General features: G+C 35.5%; 2 protein-coding genes and 1 long non-coding RNA gene across 3 annotated transcripts; 2 read left to right on the top strand and 1 right to left on the bottom strand.

The window, feature by feature from the left end:
• The first annotated feature begins 905 nt into the window (after nucleotides 1–905).
• c8h12orf56 (chromosome 8 C12orf56 homolog) lies at nucleotides 906–15,465 on the top strand. Its single transcript, XM_067391524.1, has 13 exons — nucleotides 906–1,157; nucleotides 2,724–2,910; nucleotides 6,686–6,758; nucleotides 11,048–11,405; nucleotides 11,823–11,911; nucleotides 12,016–12,160; nucleotides 12,241–12,329; nucleotides 12,517–12,606; nucleotides 12,688–12,784; nucleotides 12,945–13,019; nucleotides 14,854–14,931; nucleotides 15,083–15,261; nucleotides 15,351–15,465. The coding sequence occupies exons 1-13, from the start codon at nucleotides 906–908 to the stop codon at nucleotides 15,463–15,465; spliced, it is 1,827 nt and encodes a 608-aa protein (XP_067247625.1).
• Nucleotides 15,466–17,560: 2,095 nt separating this feature from the next.
• On the top strand, nucleotides 17,561–25,600 carry ssbp1 (single-stranded DNA binding protein 1). The gene is made up of 7 exons (XM_067391530.1): nucleotides 17,561–17,641; nucleotides 18,041–18,115; nucleotides 18,201–18,258; nucleotides 19,969–20,109; nucleotides 24,068–24,155; nucleotides 24,241–24,329; nucleotides 24,438–25,600. The coding sequence occupies exons 2-7, from the start codon at nucleotides 18,092–18,094 to the stop codon at nucleotides 24,476–24,478; spliced, it is 441 nt and encodes a 146-aa protein (XP_067247631.1). The 5' UTR covers nucleotides 17,561–17,641; nucleotides 18,041–18,091; the 3' UTR covers nucleotides 24,479–25,600.
• Nucleotides 21,398–25,940, bottom strand: LOC137024227 (uncharacterized). Its single transcript, XR_010895664.1, has 3 exons — nucleotides 25,878–25,940; nucleotides 23,757–23,878; nucleotides 21,398–22,641 (listed from the first exon to the last, which is right to left on the bottom strand). It is a non-coding gene; the product is annotated as an uncharacterized lncRNA (long non-coding RNA).
• Nucleotides 25,941–26,190: the final 250 nt, after the last annotated feature.

Genomic DNA, 26,190 nt, shown 5'->3' with positions numbered 1-26,190 from the left:
TAGGACCATAAAATGTTCGACCAATCATTGCATTCGGTCCGAATGCAGTCAGGTGGTACAGGTTAGTGCTCTTTAAGCTATGTTCATTATTATTGTAATGTTATGTGCTTTGAGACATGAGGTAGTTTAACACCGTCTTTCGTGACTCTTTTTGCTCCTTGCTGTACTCGTTGACGTGTTTTAGAGGGCTTTGATAGTATGCTTTCATAGATAGCTCGCGATTGCTCCCAGGTTCATTTATACTCCACACATACTCCATCAATAAGAAATGGAAACGTTTGCTCAAAACTGACTTGCCTCTATGTCCACAAGATGCCGCAATTGTTCCACAGTCATTTCAGACTGCAAGCTTGTGGCTCTGACCACAAAAGCGGTCATGAAACAGTAAGCGCACTCTTCTCTTTCATTAAACCGCAAAACAATCTCAGACACCCATCTTTCCTCCTCAAACGAAAAGGGCATCTTTTGTATCTACATTATTATACAATATATATAGATCAGTCAAAAAAATAATATTCTGATTTACTCACTGACAAGTCTTTCCAAACGCCCCCTGTAACATAAAAGCATTTTATCAGTTTAATCAGATGTAACGTTTTATATTCATTTAATTTTCCTTTTTTATCTTTTGCGATTGTTGCATGTTGTATACATTCCTCATAACAAAGAGCCAAGCCATGCTGCACTATTTATAAAGGTGGCTGCGCATGCGCAACGAGAGCGCTGCTCCTCTCCCATTAACATGAGTCAAATAGGCATAGAGCGCGAGAATACACCTTACAGACAACACGGCAGGGAAGGAGTGAATGAATCTATTAATAACTTATGCATTACATTTAATATGACAGCATGCGCAGGATATGGGACGTAGAGTGAGTGAGCGAGGTGTTAAAGGTGACATTCCCATGGCCAGAACCAGCGCGCACGGGCTGCTCAGCCAGAACAACAGCAAACTGGACACTTTCCTCAAGAGAAACACCAGTCGGGATGTGTACGAGCGGATCCGGGTCTACGAGCCGTGTGTGGTGGTCTCGGGGTCGGTGAAGAAGGTTTTCATGCATGTGATCTTGACCGATGAGCGCGTGTATCTGAGCGAGTATCACCCGCGCGCGCTGCGAGAGGCGCTCAGCTTCAGACACGTCACGAGCATCGAGCTGGTGAGAGCAAGATATATATATATATATATATATATATATATATATATATATATATATATATATATATATATATATATATATATATATATATATATATATATTAATGTTGTCATTTCATCTATCAATATAGAGTGCTTTATTTCCACATTTGCATGTAGATTGATTAATGCGTTTACTCAAACAGCACAAGCATAATACAGTAGCCTAAAACACAATTTAGTGCAATAACAGTACAATAGAATGCAATATGCACATTAGTAGTATATTAACAATAAAAAATAAACAAAATAGACACTATATAACCACCCTGAAAAGTTGCATAGATAAATGTAAACGCTGACTTCGTGCACAAATTCAAATTCAAAATCTGTATTGCAGCATTTATTGTCATAATTTAACTTGGGCATACTAATCGTCTGAAAAGGGTTCACACAGTCCTGAAAAACATGGAAATATCAGGAATTTCAAAAGTGTCACCAGTCCTGGAGAAGTCATTACAATTAATAAAATCCTAAAAGGTCATAGATGGAAATATACATTTGTGTTGTTACGCTTAGGTCAAAAACATTTTTTGAGCTAGAAATGACTCTTAAACTCTCGAAAGTCTTGGAAAATCATGGAAATACATCAGCTAAGAAATGTGGGAACCCTGTTTGAGGCATTTTACAGGGCAATAGTCTTATTTTTGTATATTTGTTAAACCTAAATTACTCATTGCATGCTATTATTAATTATGTAATATTATTTACTTGTTATTTATTTATCAGTTTTAAATCATACGTCACTCGCCGCTGAGTCAATGTGTTTTAAATGTCAGATAAAGCACGACTGTCTTCTAAGCTGCAGTACTGCCAAGACAACGCTAATAATAGTGAGGATGTTAACTTATCCTGTCATGTTAAACTGCTTAAAGAAGGTTTGTTTGGTAAGCTTATGCACTTACACAGCTCAAAGCATGAGTCATGGAACGTTTTGGTACTAGAAGACTGTAAAAGACGGACGGATGAAGCTTGTAAATGTCACAATGGCAGAATTACCAAGGAAAGACAGTTTATCTCTTAGGAGAAACTGCATTATCTACAGCTTGCTGCTGGCTGGGAATGCAATATATGCACATTTTATATATAAATATACATATTAATGATGCTAATTGATTACTGATGATTAGACGTTATTAAAAGGTCATTCATTCCCACTTCAAGTGGCTTAAAGGCCCGTTCACACCAAGGATGATAACTGTAAAGATAATGATAAAGTTATAAAAATCCTTCTCAGTATTAAAGAATAGCAGAGTTCACACCACAGCTATAATGATCACAGCACAGAGAAACGATATTGTTGGAATCACTTTCAGAACGATTTTATCCAGCTGATGAACGATAAAAACACTGACAGCCAATCAGAATCTAAAATTTAAAGGGTGCAGGCATTCAAAGCGGCAGAATAGAATAAACAACAGAACGATATCGTTCGCTGGTGTGGACGCTAATATAGTTATCGTTATAGTTATCTTTCTTGGTGTGAACGGGCTTGATGTCAACACAAATCTCTATCTTTTCCTCACAGATCAACGATTTGCCTGATTTCCTCAGTGGACAGGATCGTGAGCGTTCAATGCATATTCGTGTTGTTCACACTGTAAAGAATACTGGGAAAAAGAGCAAAAGACCCAAAGGATCCAGCAAGAATAAGCCAGAGTGCCCACCATCTCCATCGCAAGGACGGAACTCGAGCACCCGTCATTCTCTGGAGGGTAAAAAAAGCAATTTAATTAAATCAAGAATTAATAATTAATCAGGAATTCATTAACTGTTCACAAGTATCCTGACAGCAAACATACATCTCAGAGATGTCTATTTGATGTGCGTGTTTACATCTGAAAGATGTATTTTGCACATCTGCAAACGTCTCTTAGACATTTCCCGTCAGATGTTAAATAGACATTTAGAAAATGTCCTTAAGATGTTTACGATTTAGAATGTATGTAAAACTGACGTCTTAAAGACTTTTCTCAGATGTCTGTACACAGCAGATGCTTTCCAGATAGACATTTTGCAGACGTATATGAGCTATCTGACAGCATAGCTATTATTAGAAGCTCAGAATTCAGACCATTTTTCCTTCGACAGTGTGATCAAACTGTAATCGCATTAGTAAAGTCCCTGACCTGCGCAGCCGGTATGTGTGTTAATCCATGAGCTCTTTCTCCAGTCCAGATGAAGCAGCAGTACTGACACCTGCCTAACCCATATTGAACTGTGTGTATGTGTCAGCTGTGAGTTTTGTGTCCATCTTAATCGTTAGGATATGTGCGCCTGACACTTCGGCATTGAGATTTACTCTGCCCGCACATAGGCAGTGCATGAAAGCTGATTAACCAGTTCAGGATAAACAGCTAAACAAGGTTATCTCAAAGAAACAGCACTGTGGACAACACGCACAAGGACACTCAGTAATTATACATCATTTAATCTGTGAATGAAGAGGATTCACTCGTTGTGCAATTTGTTCTATAACTTTAATGAGTCAATGGCAAATTTTTTTTTTTTTTTTTTTATGATTTATAGTTTATTGGGTTTTCTTATTTGCAAACAAGCAACAAAATTAATCATACATATTCTCAAACTTTAAAGGGGACCTATTAAGCCCCTTTTACAAGATGTAAAATAAGTGTGTATGTGAATTTTTAGCTTAAAATATTCCACAGATAACTTATAGCATGTTAAAATTGCCACTTTTTGGGGGTGAGCAAAAACATGCAGTTTTTATGTGTGTCCCTTTAAAGGGTCATGAAACCCCCCTGTTTTAGCCTGGTTGTTCACACCTCTGAGCTGCAAAAACTCAGTAAAAATGGACATGTAAAGCTCTGGAAAAGTGGGAGTGTAGAGGGGGAGAAGAAGGGAGAGAACAACCAATGAAGCACAGACATAGAACACACTCATTATACACAATAATGAATATTAATATATGAGCATGGGGAAAATGACAAACTCACAAGCACATGGGAGAAATGTGAAAGAATATTTAATAGGGCTAATAATAGGCTACATTGATTACGTTTACGAGCACTGCAGTCTCAAAATCAGTCTTTTGTCTATTAGAATAATTGTGTCGTCGCGTTCATATCGGCTACACCACTGTATCAGTGTCCAGTTTGCACATATAATTCATTTGAAGAAAACTTGATGAAATACGTGTGCATAACTACACCGTGCTGGTTAATGTTTGGTGCTGGAGAATGTGTGAAATAAAAACTTTAAACACGGATACTTTATTCTGTATGAACTATGTGTCACGTGGCTAGTGTTATTAAACTCGCTGAAACCGATCATATGCGCGCTCCGCGTGTATAGCATAATAACAGTCGTATTTTTCATGTGTACGTTTACAAACTCCAGTTCTGACCGCATCGCGAGCAAAATACAAACAACACGTGCTGCTGTTCTGAAGGAAACAGCCTACGGCTCGCGTGTTTGAACGCAGCTAGAGCAGGCAGAGGTGAATAAGCCGCACTTTTGTGACATTTTAATTCTCTGCTGTAATGCCATCTAACACAAACATATTTTCCAATTGTGCTGGTAGATTACAGCAAAACAATCCACATGCACACAAACCTCTGCTCTGGTCGCATCTCAGGAAAACACATTGTGTTGTAGCACTGAAGAAATGAACACCAACAATAAGTCTCTGAATGACAAGAGACCGAGGCGAGAGAAGTGATACTTCCTCATGCATAATACTGCAATTATACAGCGCAGTGATTGGATTAAATGAGCTTTATGTCATGAATATATGTCGAGAATCGCTCGAAAAGGTCTACGTCAGCATGTTCGATCATGCCCATACTTGGGCCGAAAGTACACGATGATGTCAGATTTTGTGACGTTGCTCCGACTCAGCTTTTCAAACCGGAAGACAGAAATCGCTCTGAAAAATGCAAAAATAACTATTTTTCACTTATGAATTACATTAATGACTACCTTTAGTGTTTTCAGTATTGTGCAGCCTATACATATCTGTTTACATCTCAGAAAAAGTGTTTTGGGGTTTCATGATCCTTTAAATGCAAATGAGCTGCTGCTCCTGGGCCCCTTTTTTGAGAAGAGGGCGGAGCTTCAGGAGCTCATGCTCCGGCATACCAGTGTAGGACAGATTGCAGAACACTGGCAAAAACAAAATAGGACAATCTCACGCACTGAAAATGTCAGAAACTGTCAGTAGTTGTGTTCAGCCTTATATGTTTGAAACGGATTCATTAAAAAGACCCTCGTTTGCGAATGTACAAGACTTTACTGATTTTCTTCAAGACATTTCCTTTGAAAATTAAATTTAACCACAATGTCCTCAGTGACTCAGATGGCGGGAGTCTATGGAGACTCTTATGTTCATTGGTCACTTGTAATGCTTCTTTGGCGGAGACATTGTACAACTCCAGCTACAGAAATGGCGTACTGCTGTGGCTTACTCAGGGCTGTGTCTATGCTAATAGGGCAGATCGTCACAGGCTGTGGGCGGGGCTTCACCCTACAATGATGTCATTGTAGAGGGGAATCTGAATCCGCTCATTTGAAGAGACTGCTTTTGATTTATGGGAATTATACAAAAAAAAAATGAGTGAGTGGATTTTTACCATTATAGGCTGGTTGTTTTCACACTGCTGACACACATCAGTGTCCAAACACCTTATAAAAGTGTATTTTGCATAATAGGTCCCCTTTAAACAAACATCACAGACAAAGTCGCACACAAAACCATGGCAAAAAATTGGTAAAAGTAAAAAAGTAAAAAGTCTATTTTAAATTAAATACATTTTTCAAGGTAAAAATCACAGATTTTTGAGCGATGACATTTAACTTTTAGTTTGCCATATTTTCAAATACTTTTGTCAGATAAATACCCTAAAGTGCCCCTGTTATGCTTTTTCAAATATTACCTTTCATGCAGTGTGTAATATAGCTGTTTGTGAATGTAAAATTGTGAACAACGTCTACTTTGACCCGCCCTCAAACACTGTAGTTGTAAGTGAGGCCTGGAAGAGTTTGTTTCATGTTGTTCATAAGATGTCGTTTTCTGTGCTGCCAAAGCAAATCCACTTTGCATGCACTTCCAAAGGATGATGACTCGAGCTCGAATCAATATGGTAAAACTGACGCCATCATTACCGTTCATATCACTGTGTATCAAGTGCTGAGGCGCGAACCGTTCATACACTATGAGAAATGAGGAGATACTGCAATGTATATTATGAGAAAATAAAAGAAAGCTTTAAAATAGCATAATAGGGGCACTTTAACCAAGTTTAGTGTTTTGTTCTTCCCTCATATTTAAAATATTTTAAAAATCTAAAATATTTTCCTCATATTTTGATGGTATATTCAATATGCATATGCAATATACAATTGCTGTATAAATTGCAGTTGTTGGACAAAAAAATGAATGTGACATTGTTTGCTGTTTTAAAGTTAATCACCATTATGAATCTTTTTAAGTAGATGAAGACATAACTATGTTTTCTTATGATTCTGCAGGAATGAGTCATGATCTCCTGTCAGGAACGTCGTCTGAGTCCTCCAGCTGGAGAATCTCTCCCACATCAATGAGGTAAAGCCCTCTCAGTGTTAACGGCCTCACTTTCAACCACCACTACTGCTGTGTATTTGTGACCATCACAATGACCCATTCAAAGTGCTTTATCTCCACTGCACAGCTTTTTACTGCATCTGACTCTACAATGCTCAGAAGGAACAGTCTCAGTTTTGAAGAGGAATTTGCTTAGCAACTCGAGCTACAGCGATCATATTAAACAAACCTGTGTGATAATAAATGCAGAGATATTCTGAATCCCACTGCTCTATATCTCACGGGGCGCACAAGATCTGTGTGTGTTGTGCTTTGTTGCTTAGAGACTAAATTGATTAAGTTTTTGTCTGAGTTAAACTATCAATGATACCATAGGCAATATACATTGATTTAAAGGTCCAAAGGAATTGTTTAACATCACAAAAAAAGTGACATGCAACGTAAAGCATTAATTAGAACAATTTAATGGATCAAAAAGTAGAAAATGAATGAATAATAAGCTGACTCTTTTATTTCACTATTAGTCGAAAGTATTCAATAATACTAGTGCACTATTACGCTCATGGCTGGTTTCTCAAAACAATCCTCTAATTCTGACTTCCTAAATGAGGAGCGGAGGGGAATGTTGGCCTAGAAACTCACTAGAGAAGAGAAGCAGAGAAGACAGGACAGAAGCAGCAAATAGAGAACGAGAGATCAATAGACTGTGTTGTTTCCTTTATCTTTTAAAGTGTCCCTATTATGTTTTTTTTTGTGCATGATAAATGGAGTTATTGTCTCGCAAAAGAAAGAAGCGATTCTGAAGTGTCTGAAACGAGCCGTCAGTAATTCCAGTCTTACTTCCTGCACAACATGTATGTTGGTTTTTAACAAATTTGCATAATGCCAGCCTATGATCTTCATTGGCTGCCGGCGAACAACAACTACTTTGACCCTCAAACACTGTAGTTGTAACTGAGGCCTGGAAGAGTTTGGTTCGACATGTCGAGAAGACGCTGTTTTCTGCGCTGCGAAAGCAAATCCACTTTGCACGCACTTCATCCAAAGGATGATAACTCGAGCCTGTATCAATACGGTAAAACCGATGCCATCATCACCTCTTTGACTCCAAAACAAAATTAGAAACCTTTTAAAATAGCATAACAGGGGCACTTTACTATGAAAACATACTGAAACTTCTGGAACTATTTTCAGTATACTTAAAGGTAACTTTTTTGTTGCAATTTGCAGAGCATGTTGCAATGTGAGCCTCTGAACAGGAAATGAGGCAAGAAGAGAGGTCGCATTACATATGCATGTTTAATGAATGCAGAAAAAGAAAAGACGGATCTTGCAAATTAGAAACCACTAGCAGCATATTAAGTTTTGTGTTTGCTGTTTCATGTTGGTTTTCTTGTTGTAGAAGTAATATTTATTAACATATATTCATCAGTGTTATTTTAGTATTATTTATACAGTACAGTCCAAAAGTTTAGAACCACTAAGATTTTTACTGTTTTTAAAAGAAGTTTTGTCTGCTCACCAAGGCTACATTTATTTAATTAAAAATACAGTAAAAAACAGTAATATTGTGAAATATTATTACAAATTAAAATATTTTCTATTTGAATATATTTCACAAAGTAATTTATTCCTGTGATCAAAGCTGAATTTTCAGCATCATTACTCCAGTCTTCAGTGTCACATGATCCTTCAGAAATCATTCTAATATGCTGATTTGCTGCTCAATAAACATTTAATGTGTACAATTGTACAAAATATTTGTGTGCAATATTTTTTTTCAGGATTATTTGATGAATAGAAAGTTCAAAAGAACAGTGTTTATCTGAAATCTAATCTTTTGTAACATTATAAATGTCTTTACTGTCACTTTTGATTGATTTAATGCATCCTTGCTGAATAAAAGTATTCATTTCTTTAATTTCTTTTCAAAAAAATTAAAATAAAAATTCTTACTGACCCCAAACTTTTGAACGGTAGTGTATAATGCTACAGAAGCTTTGTGTTTCAGATAAATGCTGTTCTTTTGAACTTTCTATTCATCAAGGAATCCTGAAATAAAAAGAGTACACAACTGTTTTCAACATTGAAAATAATCATAAATGTTTATTGAGCAGCAAATCATCATATTAGAATGATTTCTGAAGGATCATGTGACACTGAAGACTGGAGTAATGATGCTGAAAATCCAGCTTTGATCACAGGAATAAATTACTTTGTCAAATATATTTAAATAGTACCCAGTTATTTTAAATTGTAATAATATTTCACAATATTATTGTTTTTTACTGTATTTTTAATTAAATAAATGTAGCCTTGGTGAGCAGACGAAACTTCTTTTAAAAACATTAAAAATCCTAGTGGTTCCAAACTTTTGGACTGTACTGTATATTATTATAGTTTTAGCTTTTATTTTGTATTTTTAGTTTTCATAACATTTTTAGTAATCTGTTATGCTTTTTGCCAGTTTTATTATTTTGGAGTTTTTTTTTTTTATATAAATTTTAGTTTTCAGTTAGTATTTTCACTACTTCAACTCAAACTTTTTTTTCAGTTAGTTGCAAAGGCAACATTTCTAATTTAAATTTAGTTTAAGTTTTTCATTGAATATTTATATTTTATTTTATTTCAGCTTTTACAAATAACAAAAATGCTTTTTAGTTTTAGTTGACAATAACAACACTGCTGTTCACAACGAAAGCTGCTAGATTTTGTAAACAACTTTAACATGGTTTCCAAAACTGACATCAGTTGCAAACATGATGTGTAGTCATGCATTTTACACTGTTGTTGACAGTCCATGACTTTACAGCAGTGAGCAGGGGACGCAGAGGGGGAGGCCACTGGCGTCATTCACACTGTTGCCAGGGCACAAGATGAGACGGAAACCGCCAACTAATAAATGTCCAATTAAAAGACCTTGTTTGTCTCAGCAAAACATGCCAGCTTGATGTTCTTAACGACACGTGTTTATGTATTGACGAAGAACGGGAGAAGCTAGCTTTCACTGCTACTATATGTTTGTGTTCATCAAACCTCTCCGAGACTGTTCTGAGAACAGTGTGAATGTGTCATTTTTCTCAGTAGCACTGTAATGTGCCTCTCAGCTCCAGTCGAATCCTACCCAAGGGAGACCATTAGTTCACGTTCAGCACATATTTGTGAGCACTTGCAATTTGTCTGAAGAGACACACACGTAACCACATGGGAAGTGCTATAAACGTTATTTAAAGCCAGCTTTTCCACAGTTTAAGCATCATTTGAAGGGTTTATTGAATCGGTGGTTACACAGAGATGGTCTGTGAGCGTTTTTCAGATGAAAAGTAGGTCAGTGCACCTAAAAAAAAGTTTGTGGGCATTTTCCACTTGGGAAATTGTGAGAATGTTGAGGCCTATGGAAATATTTTCTTTTTTATCCTGCATCCTATTAGAGGAGATTGAAATGGGAGGATGATGATGATGATGATGATGGGGCATGAACGACATTGTCTGGCATCCAAACCTTGAAGTTCTGTGCCAAACTGAACTTGTCATTTGCTAGCGCCTCCTTGTGGATATGGTGTGACAGTGCAGCTAGTTTGCGGCGCTGTAACAAGTTGCTTTCATGCTTTATCAAAGGTTCTAGTAAATTATACAGTTCAGAGGACCACTTTGAAGACACTGTTTTGATTATAAAAAGATCTCTTAGATCAGCCTGTTATGAAGTATTTTTTATTAGACAAATCTGTGTGACAAATACAAGATGATTAATGCAGTTTTAAATTTTCCTTTGACTTTTAACACGTTAGGCCACATATTAAACACGTTTTATTTTTAATGTAATATTATTTTAAAAGTTTGAATATCATAATATTTTATTGGGGTTTTACCATCTGACAAGCTAAAATGCCTCCCCATTAGTTTTTATTAATATTTTCTGTTTTTATTTTAATTTTAGTTAATTTTTGTTGTGTTTTTGTCACTTTTGTTAGTTATAATAAGTATAATAACCCTACTTGCCATGTCATAAAGTTTTTAAAATATTAATATTATTATTATTGATAATAATACTTTAATGTTCATATTTTAAAACAAAACCACTTCCCTAAAATAGTAATATTATTTGTTTAATATTATTATTATTGATAATACTATTAATATAATATTCATATTTTAAAACAAAACTGCTTCCTTACATTTTCATCTAAAATAAAATGTTTTTCATATTATAAAAAAACAACAACAATAATAATAATATTCAGATCTTCAGATCTTAATCATCTTGACATTTTTGACCAGCCCTAACAAAAAAATATCTTTGTCTGTTATAGTGATGGTGGGCTGGAGGAAGAAGAGGGCAGTGTCATTCCGAAAAGACGTTCAGCTTCCTGTCCAAACCCGGATGTATTGGGACTGGGTCTGTTTAATAGTTCCCCCGCTCATTCCTCCAGCTCCAGTGTGACTCCTCTCCCCAGCATCACAAATGATCAGCGACGGACCTCTGCTCAAGACCCCGTAGAGTTCTGCCACAGGGGTTCAGTCCTGACAAGAGTGACGAGGAGGACAATAACAGAGAAGCAGATGGAGGAAGAGGAAGATGAGAAAGAGGAAGAGTTGCACCTTTATGCTGTATCTCCATCGTCTCGAATATTCCTTCACCTACAGAGCTCTTGGAGCAGCTATATCATAGTATGTGTGTGTGTGTTTGTGGAGTCCATTTCTATATCTTAGCTTCTGGGTTTTTTGTATTTAATGGCCAATGCAAGTCAATCTGGTACGTTGGCCATTTTCCACAGAATAACCTCTTCCGGGTCAAACTGGAAGCTTGTTTCAGCCATGAAATAAAAATAAAAAAGGTATTTGCGACTTTTTATCTCACAATTCTGACTTTTTTCTCAGAAATTGCGAGATATAAACTCACAGTTGAGAGTTATAAAGTCAGAATTGCAAGTTATAAAGTCGCAATTACCTTTTTTATTTATTTAGCTTCCATACAAAACTGACCCGAATGCAAAAGTAGGGTAAATGTTTAATAAACATATAGGTTGCTCATTCCCACTTTTGAAATACCTTGTCCCATGTGTTTATTTTTTTGTTTTTTTGTAGAGATCAACTTTGATGCTGGACCCATTGTACAGGAGGAGATGTGGCATATCCTCCTCTTCTCTTCAGAAACAGAAATATCACAAGATCAGGTACTGCTATATATCTGCTGTATGCTCTATCTATCTGACTGAACTATTCATATTTTTGCGTGCAGGCAGTGTAAAATGCACAGCGTCTGCTCATGTGTTTCCAGCTGGGAGCGGACGTGTCACTTGTTCAGTCAGTTGAGTGGAGAGCTGCTACAGGAGAGCATCAGTCTGGAGAGTCTGTATTTACTACTGCAGGAGCTGCACACTGCCACATACCGCAACCCCACCATCAAAAAACTCTTCTGGAGGGTAAGATGCAGCTGTATGCATTAGTATTTACAGGAACGGTTCTTCCAAAAATGAAATTTCCTCTCTTATTTGCTCCTCAGTCACCTGACCTTTATCCATTCCTGGTGAAAACTCTGGTTGAAAGCTCTCAGGGCAATCAGGAAGGAGTTTACACAGCTGACAGACTTCTGTAAGCATCATAATAAGAAAAGCAGACATGCAACTTGTCATGTAACACATGAACATGTAACTTGAGTTACATGACAGTCAGTCAAGCTAAACTATCTATGTTAAACTCAACTCACCAAGCACATTTTCATGATTTGTGCTGTAATTTTCTGTAATGGATGAAGTTGCTGTTGCTTTTTGTTCTGCAGGCTTTGCACTTTAGTGGTTCAGATATTAAGCCTGATGTTCAGGGAAACAGAGATTGAACCGACAAGACTCAGCATGCTGATGGCCAAACAGTAAGTGATTCTACCTTGGCAATAATATCAGTCTGCTCATCAAAGCTTATTTTAATGAGATGTGGGTGCTTTTTGATGCAGAGGGGCTCTCACAGCGGACATGCTGCTAGCTTTAGTGTGTGATCCGGATCTTCAGCTGCCAGACTCTACGAATGACTCCAAATCTTCAATTACTAAGGTATAAAAGACAGTCCATAATGGAAAAAATGTAGTATTTTGTCTTCATATACTTCCCAGTGTGAGGATCAGACAAGAAATGGTATGATTTTTTAAATGATCAATTAATTTATGATAATTAAATTTAATTTATGATAATGAAATTTCTTTGTGTGTCGCAGATGCAGTGTCTTCAGGCGGACTATCTAGACGCGGCATCCGCATTGCTGTTTGAGGTGGTTGTGCTCTGTCAGGAGGTGAGTAGCACATATATATATATATATATATATATATATATATATATATATATATATATATATATATACACTGATCAGGCATAACATTATAAGCACTGACAGGTGAAGTGAATAACACTGATTATCTCTTCATCGCGACACCTGTTAGCAAGTTCTCAAAGTTGATGTGTTAGAAGCAGGAAAAATGGGCAAGCGTAAGGATTAGAGCGAGTTCGACAAGGGCCAAATTGTGATGGCTAGACGACTGGGTCAGAGCATCTCCAAAACTGCAGCTCTTGAGGGGTGTTCCTGGTCTGCAGTGGTCAGTATCTATCAAAAGTGGTCCAAGAAAGGAACAGTGGTGAACTGGCGACAGGTGTGGTCCAATCCAACAGATGAGCTACTGTAGCTCAAATTGATCAAGAAGTTAATGCTGGTTCTGATAGAAAGGTGTCAGAATACACAGTGAATCACAGTTTGTTGCGTATGGAGCTGCATAGCTGCAGACCAGTCAGGGTGCCCATGCTGACCCCTGTCCACCGCCGAAAGCGCCAACAGTGGGCATCTGAGCATCAGAACTGGACCACGGAGCAATGGAAGAAGGTGGCCTGGTCTAATGAATCACATTTTCTTTTACATCACGTGGATGGCCGGGTGCGTGTGTGTCGCTTAGCTGGGGAACACATGGCACCAGGATGTACTATGGAAAGAAGGCACTCCTTCAGGGGTCTAGTGGAGTCCAAGCCTCGATGGGTCAGGGCTGTTTTGGCAGCAAAAGTGCGACCAACACAATATTAGGAAGGTGGTCATAATGTTATGCCTGATCAGTGTGTGTAAACAGTCCAAAAGTTTGGAAGCACTAAGATTTTTAATATTTTTAAAAGAAGTTTCGTCTGCTCACCAAGGCTACATTTATTTAATTAAAAATACAGTAAAAACAGTAATATTGTGAAATATTATTACAAATTAAAATATTTTCTATTTGAATATATTTCACAAAGTAATTTATTCCTGTGATCAAAGCTGAATTTTCATCATCATTACTCCAGTCTTCAGTGTCACATGATCCTTCAGAAATCATTCATGCTGATCTGCTGCTCTATAAACATTTAATGTGTACAATTGTACAAAATATTTGTGTACAATATTTTTTTTCAGGATTCTTTGATGAATAGAAAGTTCAAAAGAACAGTGTTTATCTGAAATCTAATCTTTTGTAACATTATAAATGTCTTTACTGCCACTTTTGATTGATTTAATGCATCCTTGCTGAATAAAAGTATTCATTTCTTTAATTTCTTTTCAAAAAAATTAAAATAAAAATTCTTACTGACCCCAAACTTTTGAACGGTAGTGTATAATGCTACAGAAGCTTTGTATTTCAGATAAATGCTGTTCTTTTGAACTTTCTATTCATCAAGGAATCCTGAAAAAAAAAAGTACACAACTGTTTTCAACATTGAAAATAATCATAAATGTTTATTGAGCAGCAAATCATCATATTAGAATGATTTCTGAAGGATCATGTGACACTGAAGACTGGAGTAATGATGCTGAAAATTCAGCTTTGCATCACAGGAATAAATTACTTTGTCAAATATATTTAAATAGTACCCAGTTATTTTAAATTGTAATAATATTTCACAATATTACTGTTTTTTACTGTATTTTTAATTAAATAAATGTAGCCTTGGTGAGCAGACGAAACTTCTTTTAAAAACATTAAAAATCTTAGTGGTTCCAAACTTTTGGACTGTACTGTATATATATATATATATATATATATATATATATATATATATATATATATATATATATACTGATCAGCTTTACTTGTCTTATTTGTGGTTCAAAGGCTAGCCGCACACCTTCGCTGGGACATTTCCTTACCATTGGCTGGGTGTTTCGATTGCTTAAACCTCATCCATTTTTAGTAAGTATATAACCATTTCATTTTCATGCACATTTGCATGAATCCACATGATTAGCATGCCCATATCAGAACAAATGTTTGAACGTACCTCCCTCTAGAGCTTCAGCTAATGTGATCATCTTGTTTGGTCTTTCCATCATCTCTATCATAGCTCCCGTTTGTTGGATATCAGGCCCAGCAGGTGGTTCTGGTTCTCTCAGACCCGCAGTATCCGGTCAGCCCATCTCAAGCGGTTCTTCTGTACCAGCGATTCCATGTTCTGTTGGCCTGTCTGCAGCACAGCACCTGTTTGAGCAAGTACATCAGGAATGGATTCAAGGAGGAGTTCAGGTTCTTCATGAGCTTCATCAAGACCAAATTTTTTCAAGGCTATGACAGAGCTGTCATATATATTTTATAAAAATCCTCTGTTTTTATAGGTACTACGTGAAGACGTCAGGGCTGGAGGACAAACTACCCCATCACTACCCCATCAGTCAGCCCGCCCAACGCCTTCTTTCTCAGCTGCTCAGTCTGGTTCTCCAGAAACCCTGAGATCTGCTGCCTGTGCATCTGTCTCTATCTTTTTCTTTCTGTCCCTGTCAGATTGAATTTCTTATTTCTGCATAGTAAAAACTATGGAAGCTTGTTTCCGCCACAGAATGAAAAAATAAATAAGGTCATTGCAATGTTTATATCTCGCAATTCTGACTTTATTTCTCAAAATACAGAGTTTAGATCTTGCAATTCTAAGCTGATATCTCAGAATTCTAAGTTTATATTGCATAAATATGAGTTTATAACTCAGAATTCTGACTTTTTTCTCGCAATTCCGAGTTTATTTCTCACAATTCTGACTTTATATCTTGTAATTCCGAGTTTATATCTCGGAATTCCCAGTTTATATCTTGCAATTCCGAGTTTATATCTCGCAATTCCGATTTTATTTCTCGCAATACTGAGTTTATATTTTGCAATTCCAAGTTTATATCTTGCAATTCTGACTTTTTTTCTCGCAATTCCAAGTTTATATCTCGCAATTAGGACTTTTTTCTCGCAATTAACAGTTTTTTTCTCACAATTCCGAGTTTATATCTCACAATTCTGACCTTTTTTTTTCTCAGAAATGTGAAATATAAACTTGCAATTGAGAGGGGAAAAAATCTGAATTGTGGGATAAAAAGTTGCAATTACCTTTTTTAATTTTTATTCTGTGGTGGACACAAGCTTCAATAAAAAAACAGACGCACAGGTATTCTGATTTGCGAATATGCCTTTGAATGAATATGCTGCACTTTAAGATTGAATTTAAGTTGTATTGTGTCTTACTGTGTGTTGAACAGAGACTGCAGGATTCCACTCTGTTTAGCATATCGCCTTTGTCTACACTCAGGATTATAATCACTGTAATATGTGTAAAATATCAATGTTTTAATGGGAAGTCAATGCAGAGCACATGAACATCACAGAACATTTAATATATAAAACCATTTATTATATATAAATATAAAAAGATGGATGGCAGACCACTCCAATATATGAGACTGATCACAGTATTATCATCTAAATATGAATCTTCTTCATACATTTACTGTAAGTAAAGCCACTGGTACGAATGCACTTCTTTATTTTTGTTGTTGTTGTTGTTGTTTGGATGCACTTTGGATTTTCAGGAACTCTATGTACCTCAAGGCCTCAAATTAAAAATAACAAATATTTTAAATAAACATTTGTGTCTCTGTCGCATTTTATAAAACCAAATTGTTGAATGAAGATGTGTGTTTCTGTAACTATGAGCACTTTCAGCCATGTAGATTTAAATAAACTGAAATAGTGTTTATAAATGCATCACATGATTGCTATTTTTGTCACATTTTTAAATTAAACATGAATGTTTTCACTACAATGCCACTTCCATCATGTTTAAAATTATGTATTTAAATGAATTTTGATGGCTGACTAATTTCATAGCTAGCATTTTATATATAAATTATTATTATTATTATTTATTACACATAATTAAAAAATTTGTAAAAACTGACAATTTCAGCTTGACTGCAATGACACAATTTTAATATTAAGTGATATTTACCCGGTTTTGTGTATTTCACAATGAGTTTCTTTCTTATACAAAACCCCCTGAAGGTAATGAAAAATAATAGATGATTTACAAAGAAAAACCCTATAATTTACATTTTTAAATATTTATTTTTTATGCACCTGATATTACTGTTCTAATGCAAAGCTATATTGTTGCCAACTTGATGGCACAAACTGTTCAGTTAAATAAATAAAACAACAACTATACACTAACTTTTGAGATTTGGTGCAAAATTGTTCCTTGGGTGTTGTAATTTCGGTGTTTATAATTTCCCTTTTTTATCATAATTTCAAAGATGTAATTATTAATTTTTTTAAAAAAAAATTATATTTTGTATTGGAAATAAGGGTCTGGGACAAAATTAATAGGCCTACTATTAATTTTAATGTAACATTCATTTTACAAAACTAAACCGGTGTAAATATATTAACTTTAATAAAACAAATTCCTGCGAAATAAAAATGCCAGCTACTGAAGGCACATAAAAATATAATAAGTAACAAATGAATATGATGAGAGGACAGAACGGGAACGGATGTTGTTCGTTTTTGTTGCTACTGGGGAATGTTTTCTAAGACGCACCGGAAACAGCGTGGGGTTATTGAAGCATTCTCAAGATCTTTTGAACTTGTAAGTCGAAGTTTATCTTTGCATTTGTCTTTTTATATAAAATGCAAAGACGATATAGATTATGAATCGTAGGTATAAAGCGTACAATCACCATTACAATATGTCTTCTAAACGTGGCTAGTTTGTGTACGTTAATGGCGGGAGATTAACATGTGTTTCTTGATTGGATTTGCTGAAAGCAAAATACAGAACAAATCTTAAATGATTAAATTGTAAAATTAATAATGAAGAAATCATATTATAAAGGATGTTTTACCTTGAACTACATCATGGCATTGCTGTTTTTATATGCGGAATGCGAATAAGGCAAATTATATCATTTTCAACATTACTTTCACATACAAAAGCTACTGTATACTATAACTTTAATACTCAGATAATGCCATTTTTCTTTCACAGAGCGAATGACCCATCAGCAAACATCATAGCACCATCCACCAACTAGAGAAGATGTTGAGAAATGCCTCCGCACAGGTAATAAAACATGATGCAGATGTTTATGTTTATGTTTGTTTATGAGGATTATTGTAGGCTGACTATTTTCACTCTGTCCTGACAGATACTTAAACAGTTTGTCCGACACAGGACCACAGATACAAGTCTGATCTTGGAGAGATGTGAGTATCTGTCAATCATAGTATACGGTCTACTACAGCAGGGGTTTTCAAACTTGATTTAACTAACAATAATAAAAGTTGATTAGATCAATAAATAAAAATATTTATAAATACCAAGGCTGGGTATTGACACAAATTTCACCATTTGATTTCAATTCGATATCGATCAACTTGGATATATATCAGGTACAGTACATAGCATCGCTTCATAAGCATAAAAAATCAAAACTAATGCTGTAACTATACAGGGAGTCAGCTGGTAATACATTATTGAAGGTTAAAATTAACTTATTTGTATACAAATACTATACTGCTGATGCCATGAATATAGCCATTGCTGCTGATATAGCATTAAATCATAAATAAATAAATGTATACAAATACTTCAATTACACTCACATTTTATAACAATAAAGGGTTACACTTTATTTCACAGTGCTGTAGTTACATTGTAATTACTCAAATAAGTAGTGAGTACTATTAATTAACTACATGGACTTACTTTAGAGTTACATTTAGGGTTAGGGTTTGGATTAGGGTTAGTTACTTGTAATTATGCATAATTTTAATGTTATTACTATAGTAAGTACATGTAGTAATGTGTAACTACAGCACTGTAAAATAAAGTGTTACCTAATAAAGTTATAATGCTACCTTTATAATAGCATAATTAAGTTTCTACTCCCATTCTTTCTTTCTTTTTTAAATATAAACAGTTAAATTATGGCTGTCATAAAAATTTTATGTATTTATTCAAACATACATTAATTATTGAAGAACAGTAAAATATATAATGAATATGTAATATAGTGCATAGTATATTTAGCAAAATGCTCATCTCTAGAGTTAATTTTTCAGGCTGACTAATGAGTTAAACAGTGAATAGCTTTTCTGAGGTAAATTTAACATTTTAACATATTGTTTACAAGCTGTTATATTTGCATCTTTCCGCGTTTGAAACACTGATTGAGCGATTACATGAGACATGATGTGGATTTCGGTAAGTTCTACACATTTAGCACACCTTCTGATGTTCATTCATGTTTATTTTGTGCTTTAATTGGTAGTAAAGTGGAAGAGATGATCAGTTCACATGCGCTTCGCACTGCTGCTTTGCTCGATTTGAGGCGCTAAAGTGATCCCTCACATCACATTTAAGAGTGCCAAAATGGTATTTATTCTTTGAATTTTGTATTAAAATGGGCAAAACTTGAAATCTGAGACTTTTTTTTTTTGTCCATAAAAATGAGAAATCAATATATTTTATCCAGCCCTAATAAATACATTTTACAGTACTATGGTGAGTAGAAAAAAAATGTAACGTAATAGAAACTAAATATTTCTATATATAATATTTATAATATTACACTTGTATAATATTAATTATCACTGTATGTGAAAACCCCTGGTCTACTGCATAATATTATCTGCCTGATGAATTGTGTTTGAAAGTTGCCTGTTTTATATTAAAAGTGCTTGAAGGAAGAACTCATCACTATTTTCATCCAAAAATTTGTGACATGTTATTGACATGTTTTTGTTTTAGGCATTCAGCAATCAAACAATATTTTAATGAAAAACTGTTTTACCTGATAACCGATAATGTTTTGTGTATAAAAGGATAGAAGTTTTGTACATTTAAACCATTTTGCTTTGGTTCTCTTTGCTAAAAAACAATGTTTTTTGTCTTTTCACTTCCACTCCTAACAGCTATTAACAAAGTGCAGCTTCTTGGGCGAGTGGGGCAAGACCCCGTCATGAGACAGGTGGAGGGCAGAAACCCCGTCACAATCTTCTCCATGGCAACAAACGAGATGTGGCGGTCCGGGGAGGGAGAGCCCACAACTACAGGTGAACAGTCTATGAGTGGATCAGATTTACATTTCACTGCAGTTTGCATTCTGTATAATACAGTGTATGGGACAAATACAAATCTCTAAGATATGATAGTTTTGTTGTTGTTGATAGACAAAGAGATGATGTTAAAGTTTGTAGGTGACAAATTAATTCTAGTTTACGGATATGCTTTATCTGAGAAAACTTTCATCATTGTGCAAATATGTGGTCATAAAAATGTAGGATGTTACTTAAAGGGTTAGTTCACCCAAAAATGAAAATAATGTAATTTATTAGTCACCCTCACGTCATTCTACACCCGTAAGACCTTTGTTAATCTTCAGAACACAAATTAAGATATTTTTGATTAAATCTGATGGCTCAGTGAGGCCTCCATTGACAGCAATGCCATTGTAAATCTGAAGATCCATTAATGTACTAAAAACATGTTTAAATAAGTTCATTTGAGTTCAGTGGTTCTACCTTAATATCGGTCTTTGTCAGACACGTGATTTTGTTGTGTGTGACGTCACCGCGGCGCCATATTTGTGGTATCCCTGCTGATTGTGAGAATGAAAGAGATTACACGAGTTGAGATAACAAGCAAATAACTCGCAAATATGAAGAAGCACAAGAACTAAGTTAAAATTTCATATCGCGATAAACTCACCAAAGATGCCAGGGACCGTTATTTGGAGAAATTTTCATCCATTCATAACATAGATCAGTACGAACTGACTGCAGTAAGTTGGAGTGCTACTGACCCCGCATTGCTACCTAAATCATCATACTTAAATATTGTTAACTGTCTTGTTTATGGCATAAACGCATAGTGAACAATTTAAAAACTATAAATCCCTCGAAGCCCACAGATATTTCACTAATGGGTGCAGGATTTATTTATGTTCTGAAGGAAGGACTGCAATAACACAGTATAGTAACGATAATGATGATGATGTCGTGTTAACTATATAACAAGTGCATGATTAAGGATGGTTTAGTGTTATCAGGAAGAATTTTGAACTAATACTACCCTTTTTTTCATGCATTTTTTTTCTTTATTGCATTAAGTACATAAACCAATGTATACCACAATAAACATTGTTCCAATAAACAAGGCATCATCAGAGATGTATGTAGAATTTAATAGTGTATTTTATTATAGTACATTCTGATATAGTATACCTTTTAGAGCCAAAATAATTTGTAAATTATTGTCCTCCATCTACCTCTGTGTTGTCTGGGTCAATGACATTATGAGTCTTTTTTTTTTTTTTTCTTTTTTTTTTTTTTTTTCCAAAGGCCTTAATAATAATAAAAACAAAGGTATGTCATGCAAGTTAAATATCTGATTTACAGATTGTGTAATACTGTTAATACTATAAGTGCATATAACCTAAATCTACAAATCACCCTGAAAAATTTAATTATACATGCTTTATTGTTCATGCAAGACTGGATAAAGCATCAGCACATTTTTACACTACAATTCTACAAAAGATTCAAACATGCGCTGATTGGATGGTTTCTCTGTGAAAATCTAAAAACAGTCAATAATCTCTGCTACTCTGTATTTAAACACAGGAGACATATTTCTGTGCAAATCATCTCTGTCTGCCCATACAGCTGAAAGCTTCAGGTTTGCATAGATATGACAGTTTCATTGAATGTTCTGTATACTGTTCTGTATACCGTCTCAGGGGAAACATTAGAAGTTTTGTGCAGGCAGATCAAATCTGAGGTATATTAAGGTTCACAGAAGCATTTGAAATTTGTATTTGTTGCGTCTGGAATCAGAGGCACAAAAAAAAAAAAATTGGAATAACGCCATAAAGGTTCCCAGGTTTGGCAGACCTGTATAGTACATTAACATCATCATCTCCAAAACAAACATCAGACATCCTGTACATATCAAGTCGGTTTACTTCTGCACATGCAGATCACCATCTCCTCCAGCCTCCTGCATCTTCTCAGTGTGAAGATGATCACTCTCTCCAGCCTGATGGACCATAGTGTTAGCTGACTGACTTGTGTAAAGTTGGTTTTATATTCGCACATCCGTATTCAATAGCCTTGTTAATCACACTACACTGGACATTCAGTGGACATTCACAAGTAAATATGCCATTAAACAATACTTGCCTATTTTGATCGACTGTGAAAAATGTTATAAGTTGACAATCGTTGGTTGTCAATATCATGTCGCTGCTTAAAATTCGCAAACATTAATTTATTGCATATTTATTGGAAAGTCTGAATTTATCAGAAGTCTGAATGTGCAAATATAAAACCAACTTTACCCAAGTAGCTGACTGGATTGTTTTTCCTTACTTAGTGTCTGTGTGTGCATCTCAATCAGCTCTGAGCTCTTGAATCAGTATATTGTGTATACAAATTTTGTGACTGAGACAGTCCTGATCAGTGCCCTAACTAATGAACTAGGGAGCTGATTGAGACACAGCCTGTGTTTAATGCTGATGTGGCCTTAATGTAGGGAGGGAAGGTGTCCAGTTGGGGTCAGTCTCCATAATCTTTAAGCAGGCTGATCTGCAATGAAATGAAAAGGTCCACAGACCACAGCTGTAAAAAGTAGTCAGAAAATTAGAATCAGTATATGGATACAGAGCAAAAATGTCGTACCTTAAGTATAAAAATGCTGTAGCAAAATTAAGAAAAAAAATGTAGACATATTCAAGTAAAGGGATTCAGTTTAAATTGACTTGTTTCATAGCACATACAATCCAAAAAAATGCGTTGCTATAACGTTTTCTGCTTTAGAAAACAGAAACCTCTAACTTACCTTTGTGAAATGTACAAAGCAAACATACATGAATGGAGATATCTTGACGAAAGTGATGTTTTGCGTCTCACCGCGGCAACCCGTGCGATCCAGCGCCTCTGTTATTGCCTCTAAATACTCTCCGTACAGCCTTTTTTCAAGTAGGAAACCGACTAAATCTAATCTCGTAGTAAAGTTTTTGACATTTTCTATCGTGGGACATTTTATTGCAGCTTTTCACACAACAAAAGTGTGCCATTTTTACAATGAAAAGTAGCCAAAGAAGAAACAACTCTGCACTGATACAGAGATTGTTTGGATACCTCAGAAATGGCGGCGACACCCATAATGCACTTCGGTTTTCACGAGTGTGACGTCACCTGACAAAGACCGATTATAAAGCGACGAAAATACTTTTTGTTTGCCAAAAAAACTGAATAATGACTTTTCAACAATATAGTGATGGGCTGATTTCAATACACCTCTTCAGAGCTTTATGAATCAAATCAGTGATTCGGAGTGCCAAAGTCACGTGATTTCAGCAGTTTAGCCGTTTGATAGGAGATCTGAATTACTGATTTGATTCGTAAAGCTCTGAAGCAGTGTTTTGAAAGTCGGCCATCATGAGAGATTGTTGGAAAGTCATTTTTTTGTATTTTTGGCGCACAAAAAGCATTCTCGTTGCTTTATAATATTAAGGTAGAACCACTGAACTCATATGAACTGTTTTAAATATGTTTTTAGTACCTTTATGGATCTTGAGATTTACATAGAGACCTCACTGAGTCATCGGATTGAATCAAAAATATCTTAATTTGTGTTCTGAAGATGAACGAAGGTCTTACGGGTGTAGAACGACATAAGGGTGAGTAATTGAACTAACCCTTTAAGTTTGTTCATCTGGAACTGATTTGATGGTTGTGGTTTGCTATTTGCTGATCTCATGTGAGTGACAGATTGCCCCGCCCTCGCACCAATAAACACTTCATCCAAGAAGAGATGTTGCTGCAAGAGGGAGGGGAAGTTATTTTGATTAAAATTTATGAGGGAATATGAATTTTTAAAAAAAAGTGCACGGATAAATCATTTATAATAATACTACAATAGTCCATAAAAAATAAGAATTGTCCATTTTGTTTCATGGTGAATTTAATAAACTAAGAAAGGTTCTTTTTTTCTTTTCTTTTTTTGCAGGAGATGTCACCCAGAAAACAACATGGCACAGAATTTCAGTATTCAAACCAGGCCTCAGAGACGTGGCGTATCAGTATGTAAAGAAAGGGTGCGTTCCCTATTTATTTTTGAGGCATTTGTGAATCTAAAAATAAAACGCTCTGCTAATAACTTAGGATTAAACTTATTTTCAGGTCTCGAATTCTTGTGGAAGGAAAGCTTGATTATGGAGAGTACATGGATAAAAACAACGTCAGGCGACAGGCAACAACTATTATCGCAGGTCAGACTTTAGTGCTTCTTTACTACAGACTCTAAAAAATAACTTGTTTTTTTTTGCTTTAACCATTCAAAAATTAACCAAATATCATTTGTCTTTCTCTTTCCACAGATAATATTGTGTTTTTAAGTGAAAACCTGCGAGACCAGTAGTGAAGACACCTTCCTAGACTTTAGGAACCAAAAGAGGATATTTTGTATAGCGTTATTCTGCTCACTGACATTAACTCTGACTATCTTTGTGCCTGCCCTTAAAGGGTTAGTTCACCCAAAAATGAAAATTCTGTCATTAATTACTCACCCTCATGCCGTTCCACACCCGTAAGACCTTAGTTGATCTTTGGAACACAAATTAAGATATTTTTGTTGAAATCCGATGGCTCAATGAGGCCTCCATAGCCAGCAATGACATTTCCTCTCTCAAGATCCATAAAGGTGCTAAAAACATATTTAAATCAGTTCATTTGAGTACAGTGGTTCAATATTAATATTATAAAGCGAAGAGAATAACGACTTATATAGTGATGGCCGATTTCAAAACACTGCTTCATTAAGCTTCGGAGCGTTATGAATCAGCGTATCGAATCATGATTCGGATCGCGCGTCAAACTGCCAAAATCACGTATCTTTGGTGCTCCGAACAGCTGATTCAACATGCTGATTCATAATGCTCCGAAGCTTCCTAAAGCAGTGTTTTGAAATCGGCCATCACTATATAAGTCGTTATTTTGGTTTTTTTGGGCTCTCGTCACTTTATAATATTAATATTGAACCACTGTACTCACATGAACCGATTTAAATATATTTTTAGTACCTTTATGTATCTTGAGGAAATGTCATTGCTCCGTATGCAGGCCCCATCGGATTTCAACAAAAATATTGCGTTGCGACGATGAACGAAGGTCTTACGGGTTGTGGGACGGCATGAAGGTGAGTAATAAATGACAGAATTTTCATTTTTGGGTGAACTAACCCTTTAACAGTCATACATAGGCACATGAAGTAATGTTGTTGGTATGATTGTGTCATGCTGTTGTAGTCGCGACAGAGGGCGCTAGCAGGATGCACTTAGACATGTAAACACACGTTCCAGTCCCATGAACTGGATTTGACTGTTTATAAAAGAAACTAAAATGTGAAAATGTCTTATTTTTTGACTTCTGAAACATAACGGATATGTTGGAAAGCGTAATATTTGAAATTATGTTCAACAAATCACTTCAAAATTGTTATACTGTACTTTCGTCCTAATGTTCATGAATAAATGTAGTAGTTTGCCAGTTTTTTTTTTTTTTGTTTGTTTGTTTTTTTGTAAAACATCTGGTATCATAAACTTTTCAAAAGTTAGCTGTCTGAAACTGAGAACAGCAGTTTCATTTCTTCCTTTTGTTTTTCGGGTCATTTCCATTCGTTTTGGGCGCATTTTACCCTTTGTGTTACTTAGTACGGTCATTTAGTTCTATTTTTCAGGCGTTCTAAGCCTTCAGAATATAGTAAGATTATCTTAAGTGCGCTATAATATAATAATAAGTTCATATTTCAAGATATTTACCCGCAGTAAGAATCCATTGACAGAAATGGGAGTTGAGGCGGTGCACACAGTTTGGTACTGTTGGCTTTACACGGTTTGCTGAGAGAAAATGCGGAGTCATTTTTAATTGGAGCGAATCCACGTCAATCATACAGCAGCGATATCCTATTGGTCAGACTGGCTGTCCGTCTTCCGTTATTTTCCGCCTCTCAGTGTGAGGTGAGCTTTAAACGTAACAGCTTATCTTATTGGTTCACGCATGGATTGCAAGGGCGGGACCTCAGATAGGAAAAGTTTGTAATTTAAGCAAATTTATGCGGATGTGTTTTCAAAC

The sequence above is a fragment of the Chanodichthys erythropterus genome, chromosome 8 (assembly GCF_024489055.1).
Source record: "Chanodichthys erythropterus isolate Z2021 chromosome 8, ASM2448905v1, whole genome shotgun sequence".
Lineage (NCBI taxonomy): Eukaryota > Metazoa > Chordata > Actinopteri > Cypriniformes > Xenocyprididae > Chanodichthys > Chanodichthys erythropterus.
Note: the sequence above shows the minus strand (reverse complement) of the source record. Positions and strands in the feature narration are given on the sequence as shown.

Coding starts and splice junctions, on each gene's coding strand:
- c8h12orf56 (XM_067391524.1), top strand. CDS start 906: ATGGCCAGAACCAGCGCGCACGGGCTGCTCAGCCAGAACAACAGCAAA. Junction 11,912..12,015: donor CAGAAATATCACAAGATCAG/GTACTGCTATAT, acceptor ATGTGTTTCCAG/CTGGGAGCGGACGTGTCACT. Junction 12,161..12,240: donor TCAAAAAACTCTTCTGGAGG/GTAAGATGCAGC, acceptor TTTGCTCCTCAG/TCACCTGACCTTTATCCATT.
- ssbp1 (XM_067391530.1), top strand. CDS start 18,092: ATGTTGAGAAATGCCTCCGCACAG. Junction 18,259..19,968: donor AAGTCTGATCTTGGAGAGAT/GTGAGTATCTGT, acceptor CACTCCTAACAG/CTATTAACAAAGTGCAGCTT. Junction 24,156..24,240: donor TATCAGTATGTAAAGAAAGG/GTGCGTTCCCTA, acceptor ACTTATTTTCAG/GTCTCGAATTCTTGTGGAAG.